The 27,117-nt window shown below is 49.1% G+C and overlaps 1 protein-coding gene across 3 annotated transcripts in view; it reads left to right on the top strand.

Moving 5' to 3' along the window:
- The window catches only part of fggy (FGGY carbohydrate kinase domain containing), a 435,125-nt gene that overhangs the window by 24,530 nt on the left and 383,478 nt on the right, over positions 1–27,117 (top strand). For all 3 annotated transcript variants that reach the window (XM_038794356.1, XM_038794353.1, XM_038794355.1), the window contains one exon: positions 9,651–9,802. In XM_038794356.1, the coding sequence (XP_038650284.1) occupies positions 9,651–9,802 (152 nt within the window). The remainder of the gene's footprint in view (positions 1–9,650; positions 9,803–27,117) is intronic.

Raw genomic sequence — 27,117 nt, 5'->3', positions numbered from 1 at the left:
AATAAAAATCAAGCCAGACGGCACACCCAAATGTCTCAAAGCTAGAACCGTACGATACACCGTCAAATCTAAAGTTGAAGAAGAACCAGAAAGATTAGTAAGGACAGGAGTCACTGAACCTGTTACCACAAGTGATTGGATTACACCAATTGCTCCTGTATTAATACACCATGGCTCAGTGAGAATTTGTGGAATTTTTCAAACTACTATTAACTCAGTTTTGTATGGAGATCATGATTGAAGACTTGTCTGCTGAACTTTCTGGAGGACAGAAATTCAGTAAAGTTGATCTTTCACAGGCATCTTACTGCATGTTAATGTGGCTGCAAAATCATAGCCACTACTCACCATCATGACACACAAAGGTCTGTTTCATTACAGAAGACTTCATTTTAGAATATTATCTGCACCTGTTCTTTTTCAAAGACAATGGATCAAATTCCGAGTGGATTGAATGGAGTCCAATGTTATTTAGATGACATACTCATCACCGGCTTGAATGCACAGGAACATTTGACGAGTCTGGAAGCTACTCTAAAGTGGTTACAATAATAATAATCTTTATTGTCACAATTAGGCTCCCATTAACGCTGCAATGAAGTTACTGTGAAAGCCCCTAGTCGCCACATTCCGGCACCTGTTCGGGTACACACAGGGAGAATTCAGAATGTCCAATTCACCTAACAACACATCTTTCGGGACTTGTGGGAGGAAACCGAAGCACCCGGAGGAAACCCACGTAGACACAGAGAGAATGTGCAGACTCCGCACAGACAGTGACCCGTGTCGGGAATCGAACCTGGGACCCTGGTGCTGTGAAGCAACAGTGCTACCCACTGTGCCACCGTGCTGCCAGAGCCATGATCTGATAGGAAAAGTGTGATTTTTTAAAAAGTCATCCATAAATTACCTTGGTCACATGATTGCCAAAGGTGGTTTACACAAAGAACCGAAGAAAATTTCAGCAATCGTATAAGCATCACGTCCTCAAAATGTGACACAATTAAGGTCATTTTTAATATTGATCAATTATTATGGTAAATATATGCCGAAATTAGCAAGATGATTGAAGCCTTTACACAGGTTGCTATGTGCTAAGCAGGCATGGGACCTTGGTTTTTTCCATATCTGTTTCTGTTCTGTTCACCCACCTCTTCATCGGACTTGTTATCAGAGGACCAGACTAGCTCCATCAATTCTTCATCTGACATGGATTCCCTTCACTGGATGGCCAGTGTAGAATCCGCTAAAGCAGCACGCGTTAACCAGGCAGGTAAAAAACAAAGATTATTTATTTACATTATTATACTCTCCATGCCCCGATGGGACCCCCTTCCCGACTTGCTCCCAGGTCAGGGTTTTTATAATAGAAATCTGATTCCCCCAGTTAGGAGGGAAACCCCACCCGTCGTTACCAGGGGGAAGCTCATATTCAGAAGAGGTCATCTGGAATCTAATTGTCCTGATAACGTGACTTCCTTGGGTTATAAAATCTCTCCCCCACCCCCCACCCCCCAAGCCCAGAGATATGTCCATGTCCATATCTGCGGCTGGGTCTAATGGTGCCTTAGGTGTCCTAACCCAGGAGTGACCATCAAGGGCCAAACATTGACGCCGTTGGATCTGGCGGTGGTAATATGTCTCATGTTGACCTCAAAATCATAGTTCAGTGGGCCTTAGTCTGGTATTTCGGCATCCTCTACATCTGAAATTGGATGATCCACAACAGGTGCACCCGGGACCAAAGGCAGCAACTGAGGTGAAGATGTCAGATCAAGCTGGGGGTGGTTTTGGTCCGAAACCTCCAGAATCGGATCAAGTGTCTCTTGGATGCGCCCTCGGAGGTGATCCACATGCCAGTTCGATTCACATCCTTGTGCCCTTACTCGATAAGACGGGTCCTGTCTGAGCCAACATGATACTTGGTGTCCACGTGGCTCCATCTCCAACGTTTTGGATGCACACTAGGTTTCCTACCGCGGAGATGCGCAAGGGTGAATGTCGCCTGGTGTTTGCTTCAACCCGATCCTGGCCCCGGCAGATTTTCCCGCCAATGTCTGGGAAGACTAATCTCAAATGTGCTTGCAGGCAACGGCCCATCAACAATTCGGCCGGAGCGTCTCCCGTTGCGGCCAGTGGCATTGTCCTGTAGCAAAAAAAGTAACCGTGCCAAACGCATTCCAAGACCCCGAGGTCTGCTTCTTCATTCTGTTTTTAAAAGTGGACAGCACATTCCGCCAATCCATATGATGCTGAGTGGTACGGGGCAGTGTGTGCATGTCGTATCCCATTGGTGGCCATAAATGCTCCAACCACCGCACTTGTAAATGCTGTCCCATTTTCCAAGACCAGCACCTCCGTTATCCCGTGCCTGCTGAAAGATTGCCGCAGTCTGTCGATGGTGGCTCGAGCCATCACGCTTTGCATTTTGTAGACCTCCATCCACCCGGAGTGGGTGTCTATGATGGTGAGGAACATCGCCCCATGGAATGGTCCCTCAAAATCAATGTGGAGACGGGACAATGGGCTGCCCGGCCATTCCCATGATTGGAGCGGTGCCATCGGCGCACCTTCTGATGCTCCTGGCATGGAGTGCAATGCTGGGCCATCTTCTCAATATCTACGTCAATTCCTAGCAACCATATGTAGCTGCAGGCCAGCATCTTCATTTTTGACGCTCCTGGATGTGCATTGTGGAAGCCTTTTAAGAGTGGTAATTTCCGCGCTTGTGAACCACCACACACATTCTCCACAATATGACACTGTCCTCAATGCTCAACCCGGGGATTTTATGAGCAAACGCCTTCAAGTCCCCTGGCAAAGTGCAATGTTTGGCCTCATATTCGATTATGTGTCACACCCGGGACAACTACAGGTCTGTTTGAGTCCAACTGCGGATGCGGGAGGCTATAATGGAGAATCCATGAAATGGAGTGGGGCTATCATTTCATCAGCTGATGCCGACGCAGGGGTCTGGTGGGGAGGGGGAGGCGGCTCAAAGCATCCGTGTGAGGTATTGCGGACCTGGAATGGTGTCCCAATATGTACCTGTATGCCGCGAACAGCAGAGCCCACTGCTGGATCCTGGCTGATGCAGTGGGGGGGAAATCACCTGGTCTTCCTTAAACAACCCCAACAGGGGCTTGTGGTCGGTGTAGACGATGAACGGATGTCAATAGACGCACTGATGGCATTTTAAGAGTCCAGATATCACTGCCAAGCCTTCGTTTTCAATTTGCGCGTAATGTTTTTCAGCATCAGCCAATGGGGCTCTGACCCATCATCCATTCGATGGCCGAGGATGGCCCCGACCCCGTGGGGGATGCATTGCACGTTAGCAACAGCGGCTTGGTTGGGTCGAAATAAGTCAGTAGGCGGGATGAGGATAGTTGTTTCTTCACCATCACAAAAGCTGTTTCCTGGGCCTGGGACCACTCCCATAATGACCTTTCTTCAGCAGACGCTGGAGGGGGTCCATGATTGTGGCGAGGTTCGGAATACATTTTCCGTAGTAATTCACCAGGCCGAAAAACAAGCATAATTTGATCGGTCCGAGTGGCCCTGGGTCCTGACAAATGGCCCGTACTTTGTCCTCCATGAGGTGCAACTCGTGGCGGTCTACATGATAGCTTGGGTAGGTAACATTGGTTGCGTTAAGAATGCATTTTTTTCCTGTGGTGGCAGAGCCCTGCTTCCTCAAAATGCTAGATGGAGTGGGGCTATCACTTCATCGCCCATTTTTACAAATGTCCTGGTCTGAGAATCCAGTGATTAGGACATCATCAAGGTATACCGTCACACTCGGGAGTTCGCGCAGGATGTTTTCCATTACCCGCTGGAAGATTGTGCAAGCGGAGGACACCCCGAAGGGAAGCCGGTGTACTCTTTTAGTCCTTGGTGTTTATTAATGGTAACAAACATCCTCGAGTCTGAGGCCAAAGGTACGCATGGCTCATATCCAATTTGGAAAACGTATGGCCACCGCTGAGCTTTGCATACTCGGTACTCCAAGCGAGGGACAGGGTAGCCATCCAGGCGGGAGACACGGTTGACCGTCATTTTGAAATGCCCACAGAGGCAGACGTAGCCATGACTTTCAGCACTGGCATGACTGGTGCCGCCCAGTCGGAGAACTGGACAGGGCGTATTATTTTTAACCTATCAGTCGGTCTAGCTCTGCAACCACTTTGGAACATACTGTGTACGGGACAGGCCGGACATGGAAATATCTCAGCTGGGCATTTGAACCATTGCTGCTGAGGGCCATCCCCGCTCTGATGATACCTAACTCCTCTTGGAACAGGGTGGGGAATCTGGCCAAGATCCCCTCAGGCCCATGCGGGTGCATTCAGCAAACCCTTTGCCAATCCAATCGAAGGCTGCGCAGCCAGTTGCAGCCCAGCAGACTCAGGCCACTGCCATTTACCACAACTAATGCAAAGATGAGACGTGAAGGTTCAATTAGGGCACTTGGGAGTTACAAGTTAGCCAGGAAGAATCTAAAGAGAGAGCTAAGAAGAGCCAGGAGGGGACATGAGAAGTCTTTGGCAGGTAGGAACAAGGATAACCCTAAAGCTTTCTATAGATATGTCAGGAATAAAAGAATGACTAAGGTGAGAGTAGGGCCAGTCAAGGACAGTAGTGGGAAGTTGTGCATGGAGTCCGAAGAGATAGGAGAGGTGCTAAATGAATATTTCTCATCAGTATTCACACAGGAAAAAGACAATGTTGTCGAGAAGGAGGAGGTGTTAGCGATTCTGGAAAGTGTTCAAATAGTTAAGTTCCCTGGGCCGGATGGGATTTATCCTAGGATTCTCTGGGAAGCTAGGGAGGAGATTGCTGAGCCTTTGGCTTTGATCTTCAAGTCATCTTTGTCTACAGGAATAGTGCCAGAAGATTGGAGGATAGCAAATGTTGTCCACTTGTTCAAGAAGGGGAGTAGAGACAACCCCGGTAACTGTAGACCAGTGAGCCTTACTTCTGTTGTGGGCAAAGTATTGGAAAGGTTTATAAGAGATAGGATGAATAATCATCTGGAAAGGAATAATTTGATTAGAGATAATCAACATGGTTTTGTGAAGGTTAGGTCGTGCCTCACAAACCTTATTGAGTTCTTTAAGAAGGTGACCAAACAGGTGGATGAGGCTAAAGCAGTTGATGTGGTGTATATGGATTTCAGTAAAGAGTTTGATAAGGTTCCCCACAGTAGGCTATTGCAGAAAATATGGAGGCATGGGATTCAGGGTGATTTAGCAGTTTGGATCAGAAATTGGCTCGCTGTAAGAAGACAGAGGGTGGTGGTTGATGGGAAATGTTCAGACTGGAGTCCAGTTACTAGTGGTGTACCACAAGGATCTGTTTTGGGGCCACTGCTGTTTGTCATTTTTATAAATGACCTTGAGGATCATTTATAGAGGATGGGTGAGTAAATTTGCAGATGACACTGAAGTCGGTGGAGTTGTGGACAGTGCAGAAAGATGTTACAAGTTATAGAGGGACATAGATAAGCTGCAGAGCTGGGCTGACAGATGGCAAATGGAGTTTAATGCAGAAAAGTGTGAGGTGATTCATTTTGGAAGGAATAACAGGAAGACAGAGTACTGGGCTAATGGTAAGATTCTTGGTAGTGTGGATGAGCAGAGAGACCTCGGTGTCCATGTCCATAGATCCCTGAAAGTTGCCACCCAGGTTGAGAGGGTTGTTTAGAAGGCGTAAGGTGTGTTAGCTTTTATTGGTAGAGGAATTGAGTTTCGGAGCCATGAGGTCATGTTGCAGTTGTACAAATCTTTGGTGCGGCTGCATTTTTGAGTATTGCGTGCAGTTCTGGTTGCCGCATTATAGGAAGGATGTGGAAGCATTGGAAAGGGTGCAGAGGAGATTTACCAGGATGGAGGGAAGATCTTATGAGGAAAGGCTGAGGGACTTGAGGCTCTTTTCGCTGGAGAGAAGAAGGTTAAGAGGTGACTTAATTGAGGCATACAAGATGATCAGAGGATTAGATAGGGTGGACAGTGAGAGCCTTTTTCCTCGGATGGTGATGTCTAGCACGAGGGGACATAACTTTAAATTGAAGGGAGACAGATATAGGACAGATGTCAGAGGTAGGTTCTTTACTCAGACGGTAGTAAGGGCGTGGAATGCCCTGCCTGCAACAGTAGTGGACTTGCTAAGGGCATTCAAATGGTCATTGGATAGACATATGGACGACAAGGCAATAGTGTAGATGGGCTTTAGAGTGGTTTCACAGGTCGCCGCAACATCGAGGGCCGATGGACCTGTACTGCTCTGTAATGTTCTATGTTCTATAACAGGTGGTTCGCCAACTGTTGACCGTACCACACTGGGGAAATAGAGGTACCCTCTAAGGCCAGTGATTCACCAGTATAGGTAGCAAGGTGGGTATTGGTGTCCCGAAGGGTCAGTGTCTGGAAACTGGAATGAATACGGTTGAAGGTCTGGTGGCTGACCATGGATACTGCCGTGCCCATGTCTAATTGCATTTAGATGGAATGTCCATTCACTTGTAACGAAAGCTAGATGTCGGAACCCAAAATAAGGATACATAATGAAGCCTGCAATTGGCCCCTTCGTCGTCGTCCACACAGTGGGTCTGGTCCCTTGGGTGACGGTCATGCCTGGTGAGATGGAGGGCTCGCTCTAGGCCGGCTGTACTCCGGTTATACTGCCGGTTGTCGCCGGCTGGGAACAATACTCGTGGTTACCGCGGTCAGGGAAGGGTGTTTTGCGACGTTCCGGCAGCCTGTGTTCCTGTGGGGGGTGTCCCAGCTGCCGATGCCGACATCAAATGGGCGTCGCGGGTCTGTGCCTGCACACTGCGACTGGCGCAGTTGCGCGCATGCGTGGTAGCTCCCTTCTCCGCGCCGGCCCCGATACAATATGGCGTGGGTCTACAGGGGCAGGCGTGGAGCAAAAGTGGACCCCAGCCCGAGAGGCCGGCCCCTGATCAGTAGGCCATAATCGCAGGCCAGGCCACATATTCAGAGGAGTTCTCCTGGAATCTAATTGTTCTGGTCCCATAACCTCCTTGAGGGTTATAACAGGCAGGTTGTACAATGCACAGCAAATGGTGACCAGGGGCGGAATTCTCCGACCCCCCGCAGGGTCGGAAAATCGCCCGGGACCGGCGTAAATCCCGCCCCCGCAGTGGCCGGAATTCTCCGCCACCCGGGAACCGACGGGGGTGGGAATCACGCCGCGCCGGTCGGCAGGCCCCCCGCGGTGATTCTCCGGCCCGCGATGGGCCGAAGTCCGGCCGCTGTCAGGCCTCTCTCGCTGACGTGGTTAAAACCACCTCTCGTGCCAGCGAGAGCAGGCGGCACGTTGTCGGGGCCCACCAATCGGCAGGCGGGCCTGTTCCGTGGGGGCATTCTTTTTCTTCCGCAGCTGCCACGGCCTCCACCATGGTGGAGGCGGGAGAGACCCCCTCCACCGCGCATGCGCCGGGGTGACCTCAGTAGCCACTGACGCTCCGGTGCATGCGCGGACTCACGCCGACCGGCGAAAGCCTTTCGGCCAGCCCTGACACCGGTCGGCGAGGCGCCAAAGGCCGTTGGCACCGGTCGGCGGAACGGGAGCCACTCCGGCGCGGGCCTAGCCCCTAATGGTGCGGAGAATTCTGCACCTTTGGGGAGGCCCGACGCCGGAGTGGTTCTCGCCACTCCGGTACGCCGGGGCCCCCCGCCCCGCCGGGTAGGGGAGAATCCCGGCCCAGAAATGAGACTTTCACAGGTACATATTGAAAAGCATCACCTAATCTATCCAGACATCTAATGTCGGCCTTAGTTGATGAATGACTCATTGAACGTCTGCTCCAGCTTCATCTGTGCATTTGTTATAAGTGTCATCAGCAATTTTTTTAAACGGTTCCTTTATCATAGAGCAGCCAGCCAGCCAAAGATTCTGGGCCAGTAAACGTCCCTGGTACCTGGTTTGTGTGGCTATCTCCTGGATGATGTGCACACATCTGCATTATTCTTTGATTATGATCACACACAATCTGAACATGTATTGAGTGTTATCCTTTTCTGTGAAAGAATGTCCGTGGCTATCCACTACTGCTTTGATGGCTGCATTGGTGCAATCAATTACCCCTTATAACTGTGGGAATTCAGCCATGGCTGCAAAGCTTCTGGCTGTTCCACTTGACTTCTGTTGTCACATGTATGAGTTACTTTTGAGGTCACAGGCATTGGGTAGCCACTCACACAATCCAAGGCTGTCTCACTGGAAATTATGTCACAAGGGATGCGACCCTGTCCCTCAATTGACACAGTTTTTGGAGGCAAGACATCCAGACCATGTACACTCGGTTGGCAGGGTAGGGCCTTCATCTACCCCTGCCTGCCTGCTGCTGTTGTCTCTCCTCACCCATCTTCCTGCACTTCATGGTGCACTTGTCCTTGGTCAGCTATCATTCTTCTTCGCCTCTTCCTCTCCTCCTCACTGGGAGAGGTACTTCCAAAAGGATAGATGGGTCCCATATCAGACACTGATTTACAGTCCAAATGGTGCAATGGTCAATGCCGATGACAGCAGTTCCTTGTTGTCCCCTTCTCTGAGGAAATGCCCTGTTGGAGGTGTATATATATATTATGAAACACAAATTTGAACACTCGCAAAGTCTCACAATTGCACAGCAGACTCTTCTACTAAAGTCAGCTTTGCTCCCACTTGTAACCTTTTCAACGATGTATGAAAAAAATGTACCTCCCACCGACCATGTTTCCCATTCACCTATCTCATTATGATGTTGGCAACATCTTATTCCAGCCAATTGGCTTCCAAACAAAAAAGTTTCGTTATTGAGATATTTAAAAATGGTGGACGAGTTGGCAGCTTTGATGCTCACCCACTTATTGCATTACAATGGTCTGGCATGGTGACAGTGGGTCACAATCCAACGTCAATACACCACGTTTAACTCACAGGCGGGACTGTGGCCGTCCTAGATTGTGAATGGAAAATTCTGTCCCATGTTTCAGAACTAAGTGCACCTACCCAGTGTGACATTAAAAAATATGCAACAAGGTTCAATATAACAACAGTATTTAACTTGAATTATATTTTATGTGTAGCAACCCTACAAAAGTCAAATGACTCAAATTCTATCATTCTTATATCAGTTGTAAGACAACAGTGATCTTGCCGATACAAAAAATAATTTTAAACTTGCTATAATTATGTATAAAAATAACCTCACTTACATTATTCATGTAGAGTGTGTTTTAATCTCAGTTTCATGGTCAACTATTAAAGGAAAAATCCAGAATCTAACTTCTGTTATCAAAAATCCACATTATAAATTGATTTGTCTTTTTAAACGTTTATTGTGGCAAATTTTGCTCAACAAAATACGAAAAGAGCAGTGTGCAGGTTTCCCCGGGTTTTGCTAGATATAGATTTAATTATGTTCACCCAACTTGTTCCAAGGGTGGTATTGGATTTTTTTTTCTAAGGAAAGGGATAAATGATTGGAAAATTAGCTTCATTGCCAAAAAATAATTACTACTCGGCAACGTGTTGTGATATTTGCAATGCAGCTTGTGGGTTATTGACATATTGTGGGAATCATGTAATTAAAAGATCAGCAAAGCTGTGGTTTTGATGATTTTCTGCTTTATATGATGCAGGGGTAAACAGAAGGAACATTATCATGTGGATGGATCACAGAGCAGTTGATCAAGTAGACCGAATAAACCAAACAAAACACCATGTGCTAAAGCATGTAGGTGGAATAATGTCCCCAGAAATGCAGCCACCCAAACTCCTGTGGTTAAAAGAAGTAAGTCTTTTACTTTTAAACCTTTTATCTTTATTATGAACGCTCTACAAATTAGAGTTTTTGAAAAGCATTTCTGAGAAAAAAATCTTGCAAATGTATTTTATTAAACTTCTTCTTCCACAAATGTTATTGAAGAAAAATGAGAGCCCAGGAGAATGTGGAACTGAGATAGTTATTCCAGTCCAGCACTTCCCTTCAGAAAACAACTTAATTATCCTCCATGCAATCACTTATTTGTAACCTCCATCTCATTTAATCTAACAAATTTTATAGACTATTTAACCTTTGTGTTTTGGTGCAAGATGAAACTGAACACTACGTTTGTTTAAAAATAAAGTTGTGAATATGGTTCCTGTTCAATATGTCACTCATGGATTATCTTTGAGAAATTTATTTTCCTTCTCACATAATTAGTTTTCCAAATGACAGTTCACTGCCATGAGGTTTATTTTTCCCCCAGCTGGGACTGTCTAACCTGAGGTTTTACTTCCATGGAGAATTCTTCAGCAAAAAGGGTGGGTGGGACTGCCAAAGCTGGGATTTCATCTCTGAGATTTTCCTCAAGTTTGGAAGATGAGGTAGTTTAAGGGAAAATTTCTGCTCTTTGAGGCTTTGGGAGGGTGAGGCAATTCATGGCCAAATCTGCAGATTATCCATCGTTATATTTGCAAGGGTAGGAGTGAATGATATCAGATGTTGTGCAACCCTGGACATGTCTCGCCCACTAGACTGGGCACACATGAAGAAGGCAAAGAGGCTAAACATAGGTTAAAATGTGACAACCTCGGAAATATGGGCTGGAATTCTCCGGCTGTTCACTAGCAGCGGGATTCTCTTTCCCACCGGCAGCGCACCCCCGTCCGCAGGTTTCCCGGCAGCGTGGGGTCGTTCCAATGGGAATTCCCATTGACAGCAGCGGGAAGAGAATCCTGCTGCTGCGAACGATGTGCTGCTGCCTACTGCCGCGAAATATCTGGCCGGGAAGCTGCAGTATATGTTGCTTCAATGTACGTTTTAGTGGCAGAGATTTTGAAGAGCAACTCTCTTGATGTTGTCTTGGCCAAAGATCTGGTGGATGGCCTCATTAAAATTGCTCAATAATCTGAATTTGCAGGTGCTTTTCCCACTAGGTTTTGCTTCTTCCTATTAAGTACGATCTTCTGCCAAAAAGAGAAATCACGATGAGAAAAGGAGTTTGCCAGTTGTACTGAACTATAATACTGCAGCTTATAGTTGTATGATTGCATGTACATGGATTATGCAGCTACATTCAGATGAATGAATTTGTTTTTATTGAAATATGGGAATAATTTGGAGTTAAAAAATGAAAGTTTTCTCGGGCTCATTGAATTAGATCAATTCTAATGCAGCCGCATCCTGAAATAGCTCCTGTTATGATTGTCCTTCCTAATTTCGGTTAAGGATCAGTGTTGTGATTGTGGCTGCATTTACATTTTGATAAAATCTTTTTTATAGGCATATGAATGGGTAAAAGGGTGGTAATAGGAGGAGTGTGGCTGATTAGGGAAACCATTTTCATTTCCAGACACTTTTGCCAAAGATTCTGTGGCCGAACTATTGCCCCAAGACAAAAGTGGAGAGCAAGAAGCATGACACAGGTGGGATATCTGATGGGATCCAGGGCCATTAGGTTTGTGCTTCGAAACCCAAGTAAAGACATTCGTAAAAGGGGAAAGTTGAGCAGAGAGAATACCCATGTTGGGAGGTTTCTTGGCCCAGGCCTCTAATACAGAACGATTTGGATGCCAGAATGAAATTGGCTTACAAATCATTGAAATGACAAAAGAGAAATCCACTTTGGGGTTTAGGCCTAGGTTCTGACCTGAAACCTACTTTGGAAAGCTGGCAGAATGAAAATTATTGCCTGCTGTGTAGTTGGAGCAGATTGGACATCAAAGACTGATTTTTGGTCAGAAAATGAATGGCCACTCTCTCTTTACCCATCACCTACAAATGCCCAAGATACATCCATGGTGGTGTGGGAATTCACCTTACATAAACTAAAAATGTGACCTATTCTGAACCTTGATAATAATAATAATCTTTATTATTGTCACAAGTAGGCTTCCATTAACACCGCAATGAAGTTACTGTGAAAGTCTCCTAGTTGCCACACTCCGGGTTCACAGAGGGAGAATTCAGAATGTCCAGTTCATCTAACAGCACTTCTTTCCCCACCATGCTACCATGCTGCCATATCCCAACAGGATCTGGAGCGGAAGTCACTGTCCCTTGGTCCACCCACACTATGAAGTAGGGTTGAGGAATATTGGCCGCGATCAGGGCCCACTGATCTGCGGGCGGGCCTGTGCCGTGGGGGCACTCTTTCCCTCCGCGCCGGCTGCTGTAAAGCTCCGCCATGGCCGGTGCAGAGAAGAAACCCTCTGCGCATGAGCTGGGATCACGCTGGATTCTCCTGGTGCTCCAACGCATGCGCCAACTCGCGCCGGCCGAAGGTGTGGAGGATTCCGCACTTTTCGGGCGGCCCGATGCCGGAGTGGTTCACACCACTCCTTGGCGCCGGTACAGCCCGCCCGCCTGATACCGGAGAATCCCGGCCATTGTTCCCATTGACAATTTGGCAGATGAGAATTGACAAAACTCACCACTATAATGGCACTAATTTCGCTTAAGGATCAGTGTTATGATTGTGGCTGAAATTACATTTTGGTACAATCTTTTTATAGACATATGAATAGTAAAAGTGTGGTAAGAGGAGCAGTGTGGCTGATTAGGGTTCAAAGAGGGGATTTATGGATGGAGGCAAGAACATGGCATAACATAGACAGGTTGGTGGAATGAGCAGTGAAGTGTGTGTATATAGGTTTAACATAACTCCTTGTTTTTCACTCTAAGCCCCTATTGATAGGCCAGAATGCCATATGCTTTATTAACCATGACTTCAACCTGTCCTGTGATCTTCAATGACATATGCATATATACAACCAGTTCCTTTAGCTCCTCCATCCCCTTTAGAATTTTATCCTTTATTTCATATTGTGTCTCCGGATTCTTCCTTCCAAAATCAATACATGACACTTCTCTGTATTAAATTGTATCATGCCCAGTTGCGGGCACCGCACTCTAGGTGGGATATGAAGGAATCAGAAGGTGCAGAAAATATTCATGAGAACGTTTCCAAGGATGAAGAACTTGAGTTACTTATAAAGATTGAAGACGTCTGGACTGTTTTCCTTGGAGAAGAAATGAAATGAAAAAATGAAAATCGCTTATTGTCACGAGTAGGCTTCAATGAAGTTACTGTGAAAATCCCCGAGTCACCACATTCCGGCGCCTGTCCGGAGAGGCTGGTACGGGAATCGAACCGTGCTGCTGGCCTGTTTGGCCTGCTTTAAAAGCCAGCGATTTAGCTCAGTGAACTAAACCAGCCCCTAAGATAAGGTTGAGAGGAGATTTGATAGAGCTATTCAAAATCATGAGGGGTCTGGACAGAGTAGATAGTGAGGAACTGTTCCCATTGGTAGGAGGGATCGAGAACCAGGGTGCACCGTAGATCATGGCGTATAAATCATTTTTGCAATATACCGATTTTCTGCCCCAAAAATTGTACTTTTGCATATGCTAGACAGATAAGTCAACCCCCTTTTCAGCCACGATCTGCTACAATCGGATTGGTAGTCAGTTTTTCACCTCAAACATGCTTTTTGAATTACCTTTAAAATTGGGTGCAAGGCGATGTGTGGGAACTTAAAATATGTACATACAGCAGATACCATGTGGCGAATGTTGAAGAAAAGTAAGTTTTCTGATGAAACAAATAAAGTTTGAAGCTGGTTTCAAGCCATAAGTTATAACATTTGTTAACTCGTCAAATAATTGTACTGCAGCGAGGGAATTTGGTGATGGTGAAACTCGTGCAAGAATGGAAGACAGAATTTGCTCTGAAGAAGATGCCGAAGACCAAATGCCCTATAAGAACAGGGACCAGCCTCTGGCATGATCTTGAGAAGCATGTTCGGAATCGGCCCTTGAAAATCATCAGAATAATTTCTTCATCACTAGAAATGCAATATCTTTATATGCATTCCAAATGAATGTTGACCAAATTAAACCCTGCAGCGATTGTATGGAATGAAAATTTTGAGTGTTGCGGTAGAAGACCAAAATCGCTCAGAGACTACCAAAAGACCTCAATGCCTAAAATGGGCAGTTTTTAGCAATTCACCATCAGACAGCAGAAAAAAATCGGGAACCCATTATATCACATTGGCAACATGGTGAGACTTCTAAGAATTTCAATATGCCCAGCCCCCAAATTATGGAGTGGAAAGGTGAAAAGGTTCCAAACCAGTTCAGGTGAAAATCACAGGACATGAGAAAACAAGTGTCGTGGTGGTGCTAGCCAGTCCAGCCAATCGAGAGAAATTATAGTCTGTGGTAATTTTCAAACATAAAACCATGCTGAAAATCAAGTTTGCTGAAGGAGATTTTGTGTAAGTCCTTGACAATGGTTGGATGGATGATCAGTCAAGATTGGAGTGAAGTTATGAATCAGTATTATATCCGACATAAAGAATGCAGCATATTGGATCAAGAGGTGCCCGAAAAGAGATAATACCGAACTGCAGTTATGCTAGATTAGAATGTTTAATGTTGCAGTTCCACCAGTGGATGTGTACCTCAACAAGCCATTCAAGGATCATGTTCGTCCTGAATAGAGTAGGTGGCTGGTTGACAAAAATAAGGAAACCTTCATAAATAGTAGAAATATGCACACTGTCCCGCTTGATGTTTTGTGTGGTTTTGTCATCAAATATTGATGCTATTAATGCACAAACTGTCATCAAATCATTCAAAAAAATGTGGAATGTTCAATTTTGTAGAGGAGGAGGAAGATGATTTGTTGCGGTGGGATGATTCTGAAACTGAAAGTACTACATCTGATCCAGAGTTTCCCAAAAGTGTGGGACCAGACGAAAAACACTGTGTGAAACTCGCTGGTTTCACAGATGCCTTCTCTCGCCTGATTAAACAGCACTCTGCAATTTCAAAGTGCTGCTGAGAATCTCATAGCCAGCTGGAGGGTGGGGCCGGAACACGCCGGCAAAGCTTGGATTCGGAGATCGGAACACCCTTTTTAAAGGGAGGCCTGATCTCAAAGCTACACTTAAGCCCCCCCCCCCCCCCCCCCCCCCCCCCGCTCCCCCTCACGGGGATAACCTTCCTCTCCTCAGAGTTCGGGCCCCCCTCCCCACAGTGATTGGGACCCCCTATGAACCAATACAGACACTCTACACCCCCCGCCCCAAGATGATCAACACCCTCCCCCTTCATGGAGACCAGGACACCCCAGCGGAGGTCAGAGCCCCTGCCGGCAGACAAGCGGAACACACCCCAACCCCCACCCGCAGAATGGGAACAACCCCTGCAACCCCCACCTTCCCCTGCAAAGCTTGGGGCATCCCTAACACTCCCCACCACCCAAGCATTGGGGTGACACAACCCCCCCTCCCCCTCCCCGATGGCATTGGTGCACTTTTTCCTACCCCCACATACAGGCATCACTGCCATCAGCTCACTTTCCTCGGCATCGGGACACTCCCCGCCTCCCCCTTCACAGGTATCGCCCCATCCCACCCACCTTCACAGGCATCTAGGTGGCGTCCCAATCCCAATACAAACACAGCTTCACCCCTTCACAAGTACCGCCCCCCCCCATCCCAATGCAGCACAACCTCAGCCCTTAATAAGCATTGCCCCTCTTCCATTCCAATGCATAACACCCCCGCCTCCCACCACACACATTAGAGGTACCTCTTCCATAATGGGGCTCTGCTGAGGGCCCCCCGGGCACAGCCACCCTGGCACTGCCAAGTTGGTACTGCCAGGGTGCAGCCCTTGGCCCCAACCACCTGAGGGGTGTACCTGAGTGTGCACTCCCCAGCACCATCATAACTGGTTTTTAGCTTTTGAAAAGCAATAGTTATTCATACAGACTGACTCCATGCTGCAGGCAGGGGGATGGGGGTGGTGGTATGGGGAGAATACATCATGGACAGATACTATGACATCAAGCCCTGTAATCATATGATAATATATTTAAATTTATTTAAATTTAAACAGCGTGAATCTGATTATGTGACTTACGGGGAAGACCTCCAATTCAGATCTTGCCGGCGTAAATACATTTTTGGCCACTCGTGAAATTTAGTGGCCATTGCAGAATTTGCACCCATGGCTAACAGGGCCACTAGTTCACAGCTTTTGTATCTGATGCCAAAGAAAGTGGATGCAATTTTCTGGGTCCACCCACAGGCCAGTCACTTTTTGCTGGGCTGCCGAATCTCCCATAGTAGGTCAATTAATTTGACAGTTTTTGAAACACTTTCATTGTGGGTAAAGGTACGTTCGTACAATTGATTTATTAAATAAACCTTACCACATTCATTTGATATGAATGATTTGTTGATGCCTTTGTTATTATTGGACTTTTCCCAACACAATCCTAGCCAGCCTCCCACATCTTACCCTCGATAAACTTGAGGTCATCCAAAACTCTGCTTTCTTGTCCTTACACCTTTTCTTGTCCCATTCACCTTTTCCTGTGTTCACTGACCTTTGTTGAGTCCTGGTCAAGTATTTTCTTGATTTTTAAATTCTCATCCTTGTTTTCAAATCCCGTCATGGCCCCATCGTTCTCTATCCCTGTAATCAGTTCACAACCCTCTCAAGATATTTGCAATCCTTTAATTCTGGCCTATTGAACACCTCCAATTTTAATCCCTCCACCATTAGTGTTCGTGCCTTAAGCTGCCTTCGCCCGAAGCAGTCTGTGCCCTCCCTGAACTCCTCTGCCTTTTTACCTCCTATTCTTTTAAGATGCTCCGTAAAATCTACCTCTTTACTAAGCCTTTGATCATCTGCTCAATCACCACCTTATATGGCTCAGAGTCTATTTTGCTTTATAATGATCATGTAAAGTCTGAAAACTTTAACCCAGAAGCCAGGACTGTCATGACCCGAGGGAGAGGGGTTTGTTAGAAGTGTTCTTTGTTGATGATAATCATATTTGTGAAAAGACAAAAGCTGTTGTTGAATAGGTTAACCCTGCCTGAACAAAAAACAGGATATTATTGTGGAGCTGTGTAGCTTAATGCCATACATTATGGTGTTGGTGAAAATGGCATGTGAAATATTCTCAGGTCTTGTTTATTGAAAATTATAATTTTGTTGCTTATTTATGTTGGGATAATGGGGCCACAGTACAGAAGTGTAATTTCAAGCTATACATAAATTTTGGGATGGGAATGTAAAGTAAATTTTGTTTACATGGGGTTAAGAGGGTGCATTCGGTGTCATCCAGTATGCATTTTATTCCCCTTTCCTTTTGGTGTGCAGCTCCTTTATTGTCTAGAAGGGAGTTCCAACAGGCCAGTTTGTGTGCTGCAGTGCCTAAACTAATTTCCATGAACTCAGCTCAGATTCAAATCAATACATTTTCTGTAGTTAAGGAGAGGGTTTTTAGGAGAGACTTTTTCCTCCATTACTGTGGCTGATCGTTCCATGGGCTCAGTAAGTTTAGCAGTGCTTCTTGAAGGGTTTGGACAGTTAATATTCCTTGCATTTTCTGGGATACTGTCGTAAAGGTCTCCAGTTTGAGTAATTTATTCAATATCCTTAATTAACCTCCATGAGCAACATTGCATTCTTTGAATAAACTTTTTAAAAATTCCAATTAAGGGGCAATTTAGCATGGCCAATCCACCTACCCTGCACATCTTTGGGTTGTGGGGATGAGACCCACGCAGACACGGGGAGAATGTGCAAACTCCATACAGACAGTGACCTGGGGCCAGGATTGAACCCGGATCTCGGCATCTTGAGGCAGCAGTGCTAACCACTCCACACCGTGCTTCTTCTTGGAATAAATTTTGCTGCTACAAAACTTTATCTGCACTTTCAGTTCACTGTAACAGAAATTGTTCATTTTGTTTAAGTTGTCACAGTTAATGCTATGATCGAGGATCTGGGCTTGGAAGAGTTACTGGATGTAATAATTCCGTACCTTCACACGAGCATAAATAATGCTACAATCAATGCTCCAGAAAAGCGAAAAGGCAGAGAACAGGAAAGGAAGAGAGAAGAAGAGGGGTACAAAAAAAGTGCAAGAAGAGCTTTGTCCATGCGTGTTAGTTCAGCTTCCTTACATTGTTGGGTTCAGGATCTTGCCCATGCCATTCTCTCCAATTAAGTCTCTGATTTCTGTTTAAAGTAATAAAATGCTCAAAAATAGTAAATTAGTGAAGCATGTCCATTATTTATAACTGGTTGAATCGTTTAAAAAAAATATGTAGTTAACATTTATTTTAATTTCTGCATAAACGCTGCCACACAGGATGTACCTGCTGGCAAGGGATATGGTGAGTGTAGTCTATTCAGAAACAGTTCACAAGTAGAAACAAGTTTTCCCATTTGTTGCTCTGATTTATACATTCTTGCATAGTTTAGTCATGCAATACTTTATCGACTTTGTGTTCCACAGCACGACTGACCATGTCTACTGCTTTTAATAATATCATTGAACAAGGTGTGGCAAGTAATTTTGAAATAGCAGACCCAGGAAATAAATGTTGCTCCTTTGAATTCATTTTCATTTGTAAGTTTCACGTGAGACATGTCATATTTTATTTTAATTCCCGCAATTTATTCAGATAAATATAGACTACAGAAACACCTTGTTCAAATTGTACTCACAAATGTAACAAAAACTATTCATTTTGTTAAATATATTGCTTGACTGGAAAAATACTGTTTCTAGGAATTAGGAAAATATAATAATTAAAAAATTTAATAACATGTTTATGTTTAAACTTTGGAGTTAATTGGTACCATACTAGAAAATATATCATGCCTTTCAAGTTGACATATTGCTTGTAAATGTTTGTCAGATGCAAGTTAGAATTTGTTTTTTTTTGTTCTTTCTGTCCTATCCAGAATAAGTTTTAGTTTCCTCATCTGGTCCTAATAATGCCAGCTGCTGGGCTAATGAGTGCCAAATGTGAATTGTTTTCCGTCTGCTTTGAGCAGCTGGAGACTTCTAACCTTCTAACCGTAAAAACAAGCTGCAGTAATGAGGTTCAGACAGTGGAAGGTCGACATAGCTAAGGGATTAAAGCACAGGAGAAATGGTCAATGCCAATTGTGCGTGGGTAAATGTATTTCCTCGTACGGTACTGAGTCATTCAGTCCCCAGGAAGGTCCCAGGCTTGTTCTCCAATCTGTGCTGGTGACAGATGCTGCTGTTGGCTTTATTATTCCTTCTTTTGACCAACCCTGCCTGGCAGCACCAGGGGAGGTGCATGCTCTTATAATGACTATGAATGTCACCAAAGTCCATAACTGCTTTGCTCCTTCCATTCTGATACATTTTCAAGGATAATAGAAGAAAATTGACTTCTGGTGGGATAACCGGATGTTGGCAGAATGCATCATGTGCTCAGTACGAGAAGCACAAAGGGCGGGATTCTCCGAGTCCGCGCCGGCTCGGAGAATCGCTGGGGGGCGCACGAATCCCGCCGCTCCAACGCCGGGACTGCGATGCTCCGAACCGGGAAAAAGCTCGCCAACGGGGATTGCGCCGCGCGGCCCGCAGAATCGGCAGACCTGGCGTGACATGCTGGTCCCTGGGCCTGCTGTGAGTCTCCAGCCCAGATAGGCCGAAGTCCTGCCGCTGTGACCGCAGTTCACGCTGGCGTAAATCAAACATGGTATTTAATGACGTCAACCAGTTGCGCTGGCTGACGCCGGCAAAGAAGGAGATAGGGATCGGTGTGGGTGGGCCGCCACATTTCGAGATGGCTGGGCTGTGGCTGGGGGGGGAGGGGGGGGTTCGTCTGGCGGGGGCGGAGGCTGGCCAGGGCCGGGGATGCCGGGCATTGTCGGGAATGGTGTCTGCGGAGGGTAAGGGTGGGGTTGGGAGGGTCGGGACTGGTGTCTGCAGAGGGTGGGGTGGGGAGAGTCGGGTCTGGTGTCTGCAGAGGGTTGGGGTAGGGTGAGGAGGGTCGGGGCTGGTGTCTGCGGAGGGTGGGGTGGGGAGGGTCGGGGCTGGTGTCAGCGGAGGGTGGGGTGGAGTGGAGTGGGGAGTTTCGGAGCTGGTGTGTGCGGTGGGTGGGGGTGGGGTGGGGAGGGTCTGGGATGGTGTCTGCGGAGGGTGGGGTGGAGTGGGTAGGGTCGGGGCTGGTGTCTGCAGAGGGTGGGGGTGGGGTGGGGAGGTTCTAAGCTGGTGTCTGCGGAGGGTGGAGTGGGGTAGAATGAGGAGGGTCGGGGCTGGTGTCTGGTCTGCGGAGGGTGTGGGTGGGGTGGGGAGGGTCAGGCTGGGGTCTGCGGGGGGTGGGGTGGGGAGGGTCGGGGCTGGTGTCTGTGGAGGGTGGGGATTGGGGTAGCAGGGTTGTTTTGTGTGGCCAGGTGCCACCTGTCAACAGTGGTGACCATGCAGCCCATGGCACCAGTTTGCGGAGGTGGGTATGTGCAATGATGATATGTCGTCTACCCCCACCACCTGCAGACCGTTATGTTTAGCAATCACCCAACGATGTTGGCCCCCGTGGCGGGGGCCGCTGTCATGCATATAGCCCTATGGCAGGGGCGTGCCGGGGAGGTGGCGGAGGCTGCTGCGGAGGAGCGTGCCGCAGAGGGGCAGGTGGCAGGCACCCAATGCCGGCCGGCTGGCTGCCGACAGGACGAGGAGGATGAGGAGGTGGTGCCACAGCGACCGAGGCAACCAATGAGGCCCCATGTGTACCGGCGTCGCACGTTGAACCAAGACCTCACAGATAAGGCATGCAGGTGGAGACTCCACATGAGGCTGGAAACCGTCGCCCATATCTGCCACCGGATGGCACACCTGGCACTGCGTGGGACTGGGGGTGGACACCCTCTCCCGGTGGCTGTCAAGGTGATGGTGGCCCTGAACATTTATGCCATGGGGTCGTTCCAGTCGCCGAGTGGGGACCTGTCTGGCATCTCCCAGACATCAGTGCACCGGTGCATCCGTGCAGTGACAGACGCCCTGTACGACATCGCGGACCGCTACATCCAGTTCCCTGTGGACCGGGCCCACCAGGATGCCCGGGCAGCGGGCTTCGCTGCCGTGGCCAGGATACCCATGGTCCAGGGTGCGATTGATGGGGTGCACGTCGCCCTGCGGCCACCAGCGGATAACAGGGCGGTGTTCACGAACAGGAAGGGGTCCTACTCCATGAGCATGTAGGTGGTCTGCCACACCGGATGAAGATCCTGCACGTCTGCGCCCGGTACCCGGGCAGTGTACACGACTCGTCCATATTGGCACAATCGCTCATCCCCGCCATGTTCGAGGGACACCCCCCTGGCTGCGGGGCTGGTTGCTGGGAAACAAGGGTTACCCATTGCGGGCATGGCTGATGACACCTATATGGAGGCCACGGACCGACGCAGAGAACTGCTACAATGATGCTCATGCAGCGACCAGGGGTGTGGTCGAGAGGTGCTTTGGACTGCTGAAGATTCGCTTCCGGTGCCTGGATCACTCTAGAGGTGCTGTCCAGTACCCGTCGGAGCGGGTCGGCTGCATCGTTGTGGTCTGCTGCGTCCTGCACATTATAGCCCAGCAGAGGGGCGATGTGCTGGATGCAGTGGAGGAGGAGGAGGAGGAGGGGGAAGACGACAATGGGCACTCCTCCCAAGATGAGTGCGATGTGGAGGGGGTGGGAATGCACGGGACATACGGGCTGGACAGGGATGGGGGGCTGCCCACCAATACCGGATGGTCCAGCGGGCACGGAAAGAGTTGATAGCTGCACGGTTCACAGACTGGATGGGGGGGGGGTTCGCTGAGCATGGGCACGGACAGCACAGTAACACACCACTCCACCACCCCCACCCCGCCCATCACCGACCATCCTCACCCCGCCCACCACCCACCACCCTCACCCCGCCCACCACCCTCACCCGCCACCCCGCCCACCACCCTCACCCAGCCCACCACCCTCACCCCGTCCACCACCAACCATCCGCACGCACACCAGCCCTCCATTACACATCCACCTGCAGCACAACGGGCAGGGCTCACACGGTCGTCAGTGGAAGTGTGTCTATTGCAGGCCATGGAGGATGATGACAACCCACTATGCGATGAGCACAGGTGCTCTACGTCGTTAGACAATGTCTGACTCATGGACACTGTAACACCCTCCACCTGGACAGTCCATGCATGCGGCCTAGACACTGCAGCGCACAAACCTGTCATCTTCCAAGGGGCGGGGTGGTGAGGGCGGTGCCACACTCACCTGAGCTCGACCTCCTATCACCCCGCGCACACACACTGGCGTTCACTTCCCACCTCACCTCTGCACGCATCGGACAGAGCACAAAAGCAGCTTCTGTAGGTGTGAAAGTGATTTTAATTACAAACGGAGCAGATTCGTACCCTAGCCCCTGTAACTAGTCTGTACCCTGCACCAGTGCCAATTTACTCAAGTGTCTAGTTTTCTGGCCTTACGGGCCCTATGACTATGTCCAGGTGCTTCCCCTGACGGCACAGCAGAACTGGAGGTGGACTCCTGTGATTGCTGCCATGTGACAAGGGTCCCCTTTGGCGTGCGTTTCCTGGGGCGGCCAGGCTTGGATGGTCCAGGCTGCGTCTCAGGCGACTGGGAAGGCGTGGTGCTAGCCTGTTCCTGCAGGGGGATCCGGAATGGGCCCTAGCACCTCCTCCTCCCTCAGGGTGCCCGAGGGCACCCGGGGCTCTCCATGGGACAGGGATGCGAATGGATCCAGTACCCGAGGCACGCCCACCACCTTGTGCTGCCAGTCCTGGAGGCCTGCAAGTTTGCAGCCATGGAGCTCAGGGAGTTGGCCATCCCTGTCTATCCGTGTGACGCCGACCAGCACCTGGGCAATGATGCCGATGCCCTCAGCGATGGCCTGCTGAGACTGGGTCATGGCCTGCTGGGACCGGGCCACGGCGTTGAGCGCCTCTGCGATCTTCAGTTGGCCCTTGCTCATGGCTGCCATGTCTTGGGCCACGGCCGGCGCCTGCATGGAAAGCCCCAGGCCTTGCATACTGCTGCCCATATCCGACATCGTCGCACCCATTGCCGGCACCACTCGCTGCTCCTGCAGGTGGGTGGACTCCTCCACCTGCATCTGCAGCTGCTGCAAGCCGGCTGTCATCCCCTCCACTTGTCCCAGGGTCCCTGACAGCATCGGGTCTATGGGTGGGTGTGGGAACTCCAGGAACCCTGGACTGGTCTGGGCGGCAGCTGGTTGCTGGGGCCGGGCTGCCCTCTGACCGTCCGCCCCCTCGGCTGCACCTACTACCACCTGCTGTACCGGGACGGCTGTGTGGTGCGCACCAGTGAGTGTCCCAGAAGCCTCATCACTAAAGTGCCCAACTGAGGTGAGACTCTCTGCGATGATGAAGGGTGCAGGAGATATCAGTGGCGTTCCGTCGATGTCCTCATTGGAGCCGAAGTCCGGGGTCCCCTCGGGTGGTGTGTCCTGTGTTCGTGTGTCCAGGATGTCCTGGGTGAGTGTGTCCTGGATGAGTCTGTCCTGGGTGTGTGTGTGTACTAGGTGTCTTGGATGTGTGTGTCCTGGCTGTCCTGGGTTTGTGTGTCCTGGGTATCCTGGGTTTGTGTGTCCTGTGTGTCCTGACTGTGTGTGCAATTGGTGTGTGTCTGTGTGTCCTGGGTGTGTGTGTCCTGGGTGTGTGTGTCCTGGGTGTCCTGGGTGTGTGTGTCCTGGGTGTGTGTGTCCTGTGTGTCCTGACTGTGTGTGCAATGGGTGTGTGTCCTGGGTGTGTGTGTCTGTGTTTGCTGGGTGTGTGTGTCCTGGGTGTGTGTGTCCTGTGTGTGTGTGTCCTGGTGTGTGTGTCCTGGGTGTGTGTGTCCTTGCTGTGTGTGACCTGGGTGTGTGTGTCCTGGATGTCTGTGTCCTGAGTGTGTGTCTCCTGCATGTGTGTGTCCTGGGTGCATGTGTCCTGGGTGTCCTGGGTGTGTGTGTCCTGGATGTATGTGTCCTGGGTGTGTGTGTCCTGGGTGTCCTGGGTTTGTGTGTCCTGGGTGTGTGTGTCCTGTGTGAGTGTGTCCTGGGTGTGTGTGTCCTGGGTGCGTGTGTCCTGGGTGTCCTGGGTTTGTGGGTCCTGTGTGTCCTGGGTGTGTGTCCTGGATGTCGGTGTCATCAGTGTGGTTGCGCTGTGTCACCGTGTCTTGGGTTGACTGGGATGGGGGGCTGTTGGTGTAGCTGCCCTCCCTGTCACGTAATGAGTCCCTACGTCGTGCTGGCCCTGGAACTGGATGGGGGCGGGCTACGCCTGATGGCCCGGGTCGGTCCCTGGCCTGTGGTCACCCTGGCACGGCCTGGGGGCGGTCTACACCCGCAGGGACGGGTGGATTGCCGCATGGTCCTGCAATACGGCATGCATGGTTAGATACGCAGATGGGGCTGGGTGGGTGGTGAGGGTAGGGGGGATTGGGGCAGGGGGAAAGGGGTGGTGGGGGCAGGGGGGTGGGGTCAGGGGGTAAGAGGGGATGGGGGAAGGGGGGATGGGGGCAGCGGGTAAGGGGGGATGGGGCAGCGGGAAAAGGGGATGGGGCAGGCCGTGGGGGGTCTCACTTGATGGTGCGCCCCCGAAATCTGCATTCGCAACCTCCCGGTCCTCGGGTCCGCCTGCAAGGTCCAGGGCCCTCTCTTCATGAATGGTGAGGGGCCGCAATTCAGGTGGACCCCCTCCAGTCCTGGCACTCTCCCCGGTTGTTATAGGCGTGCTTCTCCTCGGGGGTGGGGTGGCGGGGGGGGGGGGGGGGGGGGGGGGGGGGGGGGGGGCTCAGGAGAGAAAGATCATTGTTAGGCGGACATATACTTGCAGTCCAGCGGTTGGGTTATGTTGGCATAGGCTCAGACGCCATCCTGCCAATGCAGTGTGCATGTGTGGGTGTAGCCCTGTGGATCTCAGCTATGGCCGAACCACCCATCATGCGGAGGGAGGGGGTGTTGTGCAGTGCCACATGTGTGTGGGGGGGGGTGGTTGGTGGGGGGTACTCACCCTGGCTGCCCTGACAAGGTCATTGACCTTCTTGTGGCACTGGCTGCCGGTCCTGGGGTTATCCCCACGGAGCTGACGGCTTCTCCCACCTCCCTCCACAGGCGCTGGCTGGTGTTGGCAGCGACCCTGTGGCCATGTCCGGGGCTCAGGGCCTCCCTCCTCTCCTCCACGGCATCCAGGAGCACTTCGATGCCCGGTCCTGGAACCTCGGCGCTGCGGGGCGGGCGACCATCTTCCCGCATTGCCGTTTCTCTGCGTGGCGTCAATAATGCTGCGCGCGTCGGTGACGCCGTTCCGGGTCGCACCATCGCACTTCCGGTGACGGCCATGCTGGCCCCTTCTGTTGTGCTGTGTGATTGCATGGGATTTGCGAGTTTATTACATGTCAAGATAAGATCAGATAGAATACAACTCTTGAATTTCTTGATAAAGTATTCCTATTGTTACAATCAGATTCTCAGACCTCTTCATTTTAAGATTATGGCAAAGTATGTCGCTATGGGCAGCAGTGTAGCATAGTGGTTAGCACAATGTCTTCACAGTGCCAGGGTCCTAGGTACGATTCCCGGCTTGGATCACTGTCTGTGCGGAATCCTCCCACAGTCCAAAGATGTGCAGGGTAGGTGGATTAGCTGTGCTAAATTGCCCTGAGTGTCCAAAAATGGTAAGGTAAAGTGGGATTACAGGGATAGGGTGAAAGTGTGGGTATAGGGTGGAGGTGTGGGCTTAGGTAGGGTGCTCTTTTTAAGGGCCGGTGCAGACTCGATGGGCTGAATTGCCTCCTTCTGCACTGCAGATTCTTTGAATCTGCAGGGCACATTGACAGGAGAGTTCAGATCTGCCTGAACATCTATTATAGTTCAGGTGTGGCATGATTGTAGGGATGTACATAAAGTATCCCTTATCCCTCAGCAGGCATTGTCACATTCCTGAAAGTAATGAATATTAGGGGAATAATTACATTTTGGAGGATAAAACCTATCTGGGTACTTTGCACAAATTGAAATGATCTTCTCTGACTGGATATTAACAGAATGAGATCCTTCCTGAATCACAAATGCTGCTGTTGCCCTCATGGCAATATGTGTTTGTTATGCCCTGGAAATTAGAGAAAGAATCACTGCTACAAATCTCCAAGCTGTCTACTCTTGAATGTTGAGGACAATATTGAACGTGATGTACTGGTCAGTCCTGGTAAACAGGGAGGGTGTTTTTGGAGATGCAGATGATGTTCTCTGCATTAGATTTTAGCCACTCCAACTAACCTTATAATAATGTCCCTTGTATACATCCCTACAAAACCATGCCACACTTGAACCAAAATAGATGTTTTGGTGTTTAGGCAGATCTGGAAGCTCCTTGCAATGTGCCCTGCAGATTCATACTGATGTACTTTGTCAGAAAGAGAGACTTGCATTTGGAGAAGGCACAGGAGCAGAAATAATTTTCTTGAGACGATGAAGTCCAGGGTGAAGGTGGGGAAGTGGCAGAAGATAATGTCTTGTAGCAAGAGATGCAAGGAATTAGTTAATTGTCGAGCAATTAGGCTGACTTGCCGATTTGCCTGCCCTGAAAACTTACACAAAATCCTTCTGCATTGATAGTTTTTGTTACATCCTTTGCCCTCCCTTAATATTACATTAAAGAACATTTAAACCATTCAGTCAACTTCTACATCAATGACATACTAACAATGTAGACTCAGAAGCTGCTATAAACCACACTGCAGACCACATTGTCAAATGCGATCAAGATGAATTCAATTCCCAACACAAGACTTTCCTTCAGTTCATTTCTCAATTAGTGTCAACCCCATGCTACCTTTCATATAAGAAAGTTTCCTAATTCAACCACTTCTGTGAAATATTCTCCATGGTGGCTTCAGCAAAGCTGGTGGAAGACTTTTGTTGCTCATGTTGGGGCCCTCGAAATGCTTATAGCTGACAACATCTAGGTACTAGAGCTTGTGTGAGCCTTACTATAGACAGTTAGACCTGGCTACTGCCAGAGCAGTTGTTCTTGCTGATTTTACGAGGTGACATCAATCCATATTTGAACTGGACTCCTCCATTCCTTCAGATATAATACTAAAATTCCGTGGAAGGAATATAACTGCTTGTGAAAGGCACACAGCTTTCGTTTTATTGGCTGGGACCCTGAAGTCCTCAACATTGTGCTGTCCTGATGAACTATCTGCTGGGCTTTTCCTGTCACCAGTATCTGCTGCTGTTCACTAGTGCTGGCTGTT

This window comes from Scyliorhinus canicula, chromosome 4 (assembly GCF_902713615.1).
Source record: "Scyliorhinus canicula chromosome 4, sScyCan1.1, whole genome shotgun sequence".
NCBI classification, from domain to species: Eukaryota; Metazoa; Chordata; class Chondrichthyes; order Carcharhiniformes; family Scyliorhinidae; genus Scyliorhinus; species Scyliorhinus canicula.
The sequence above is the reverse complement of the archived record's forward strand: the minus strand, read 5'-3'. Positions and strand labels throughout refer to the sequence as shown.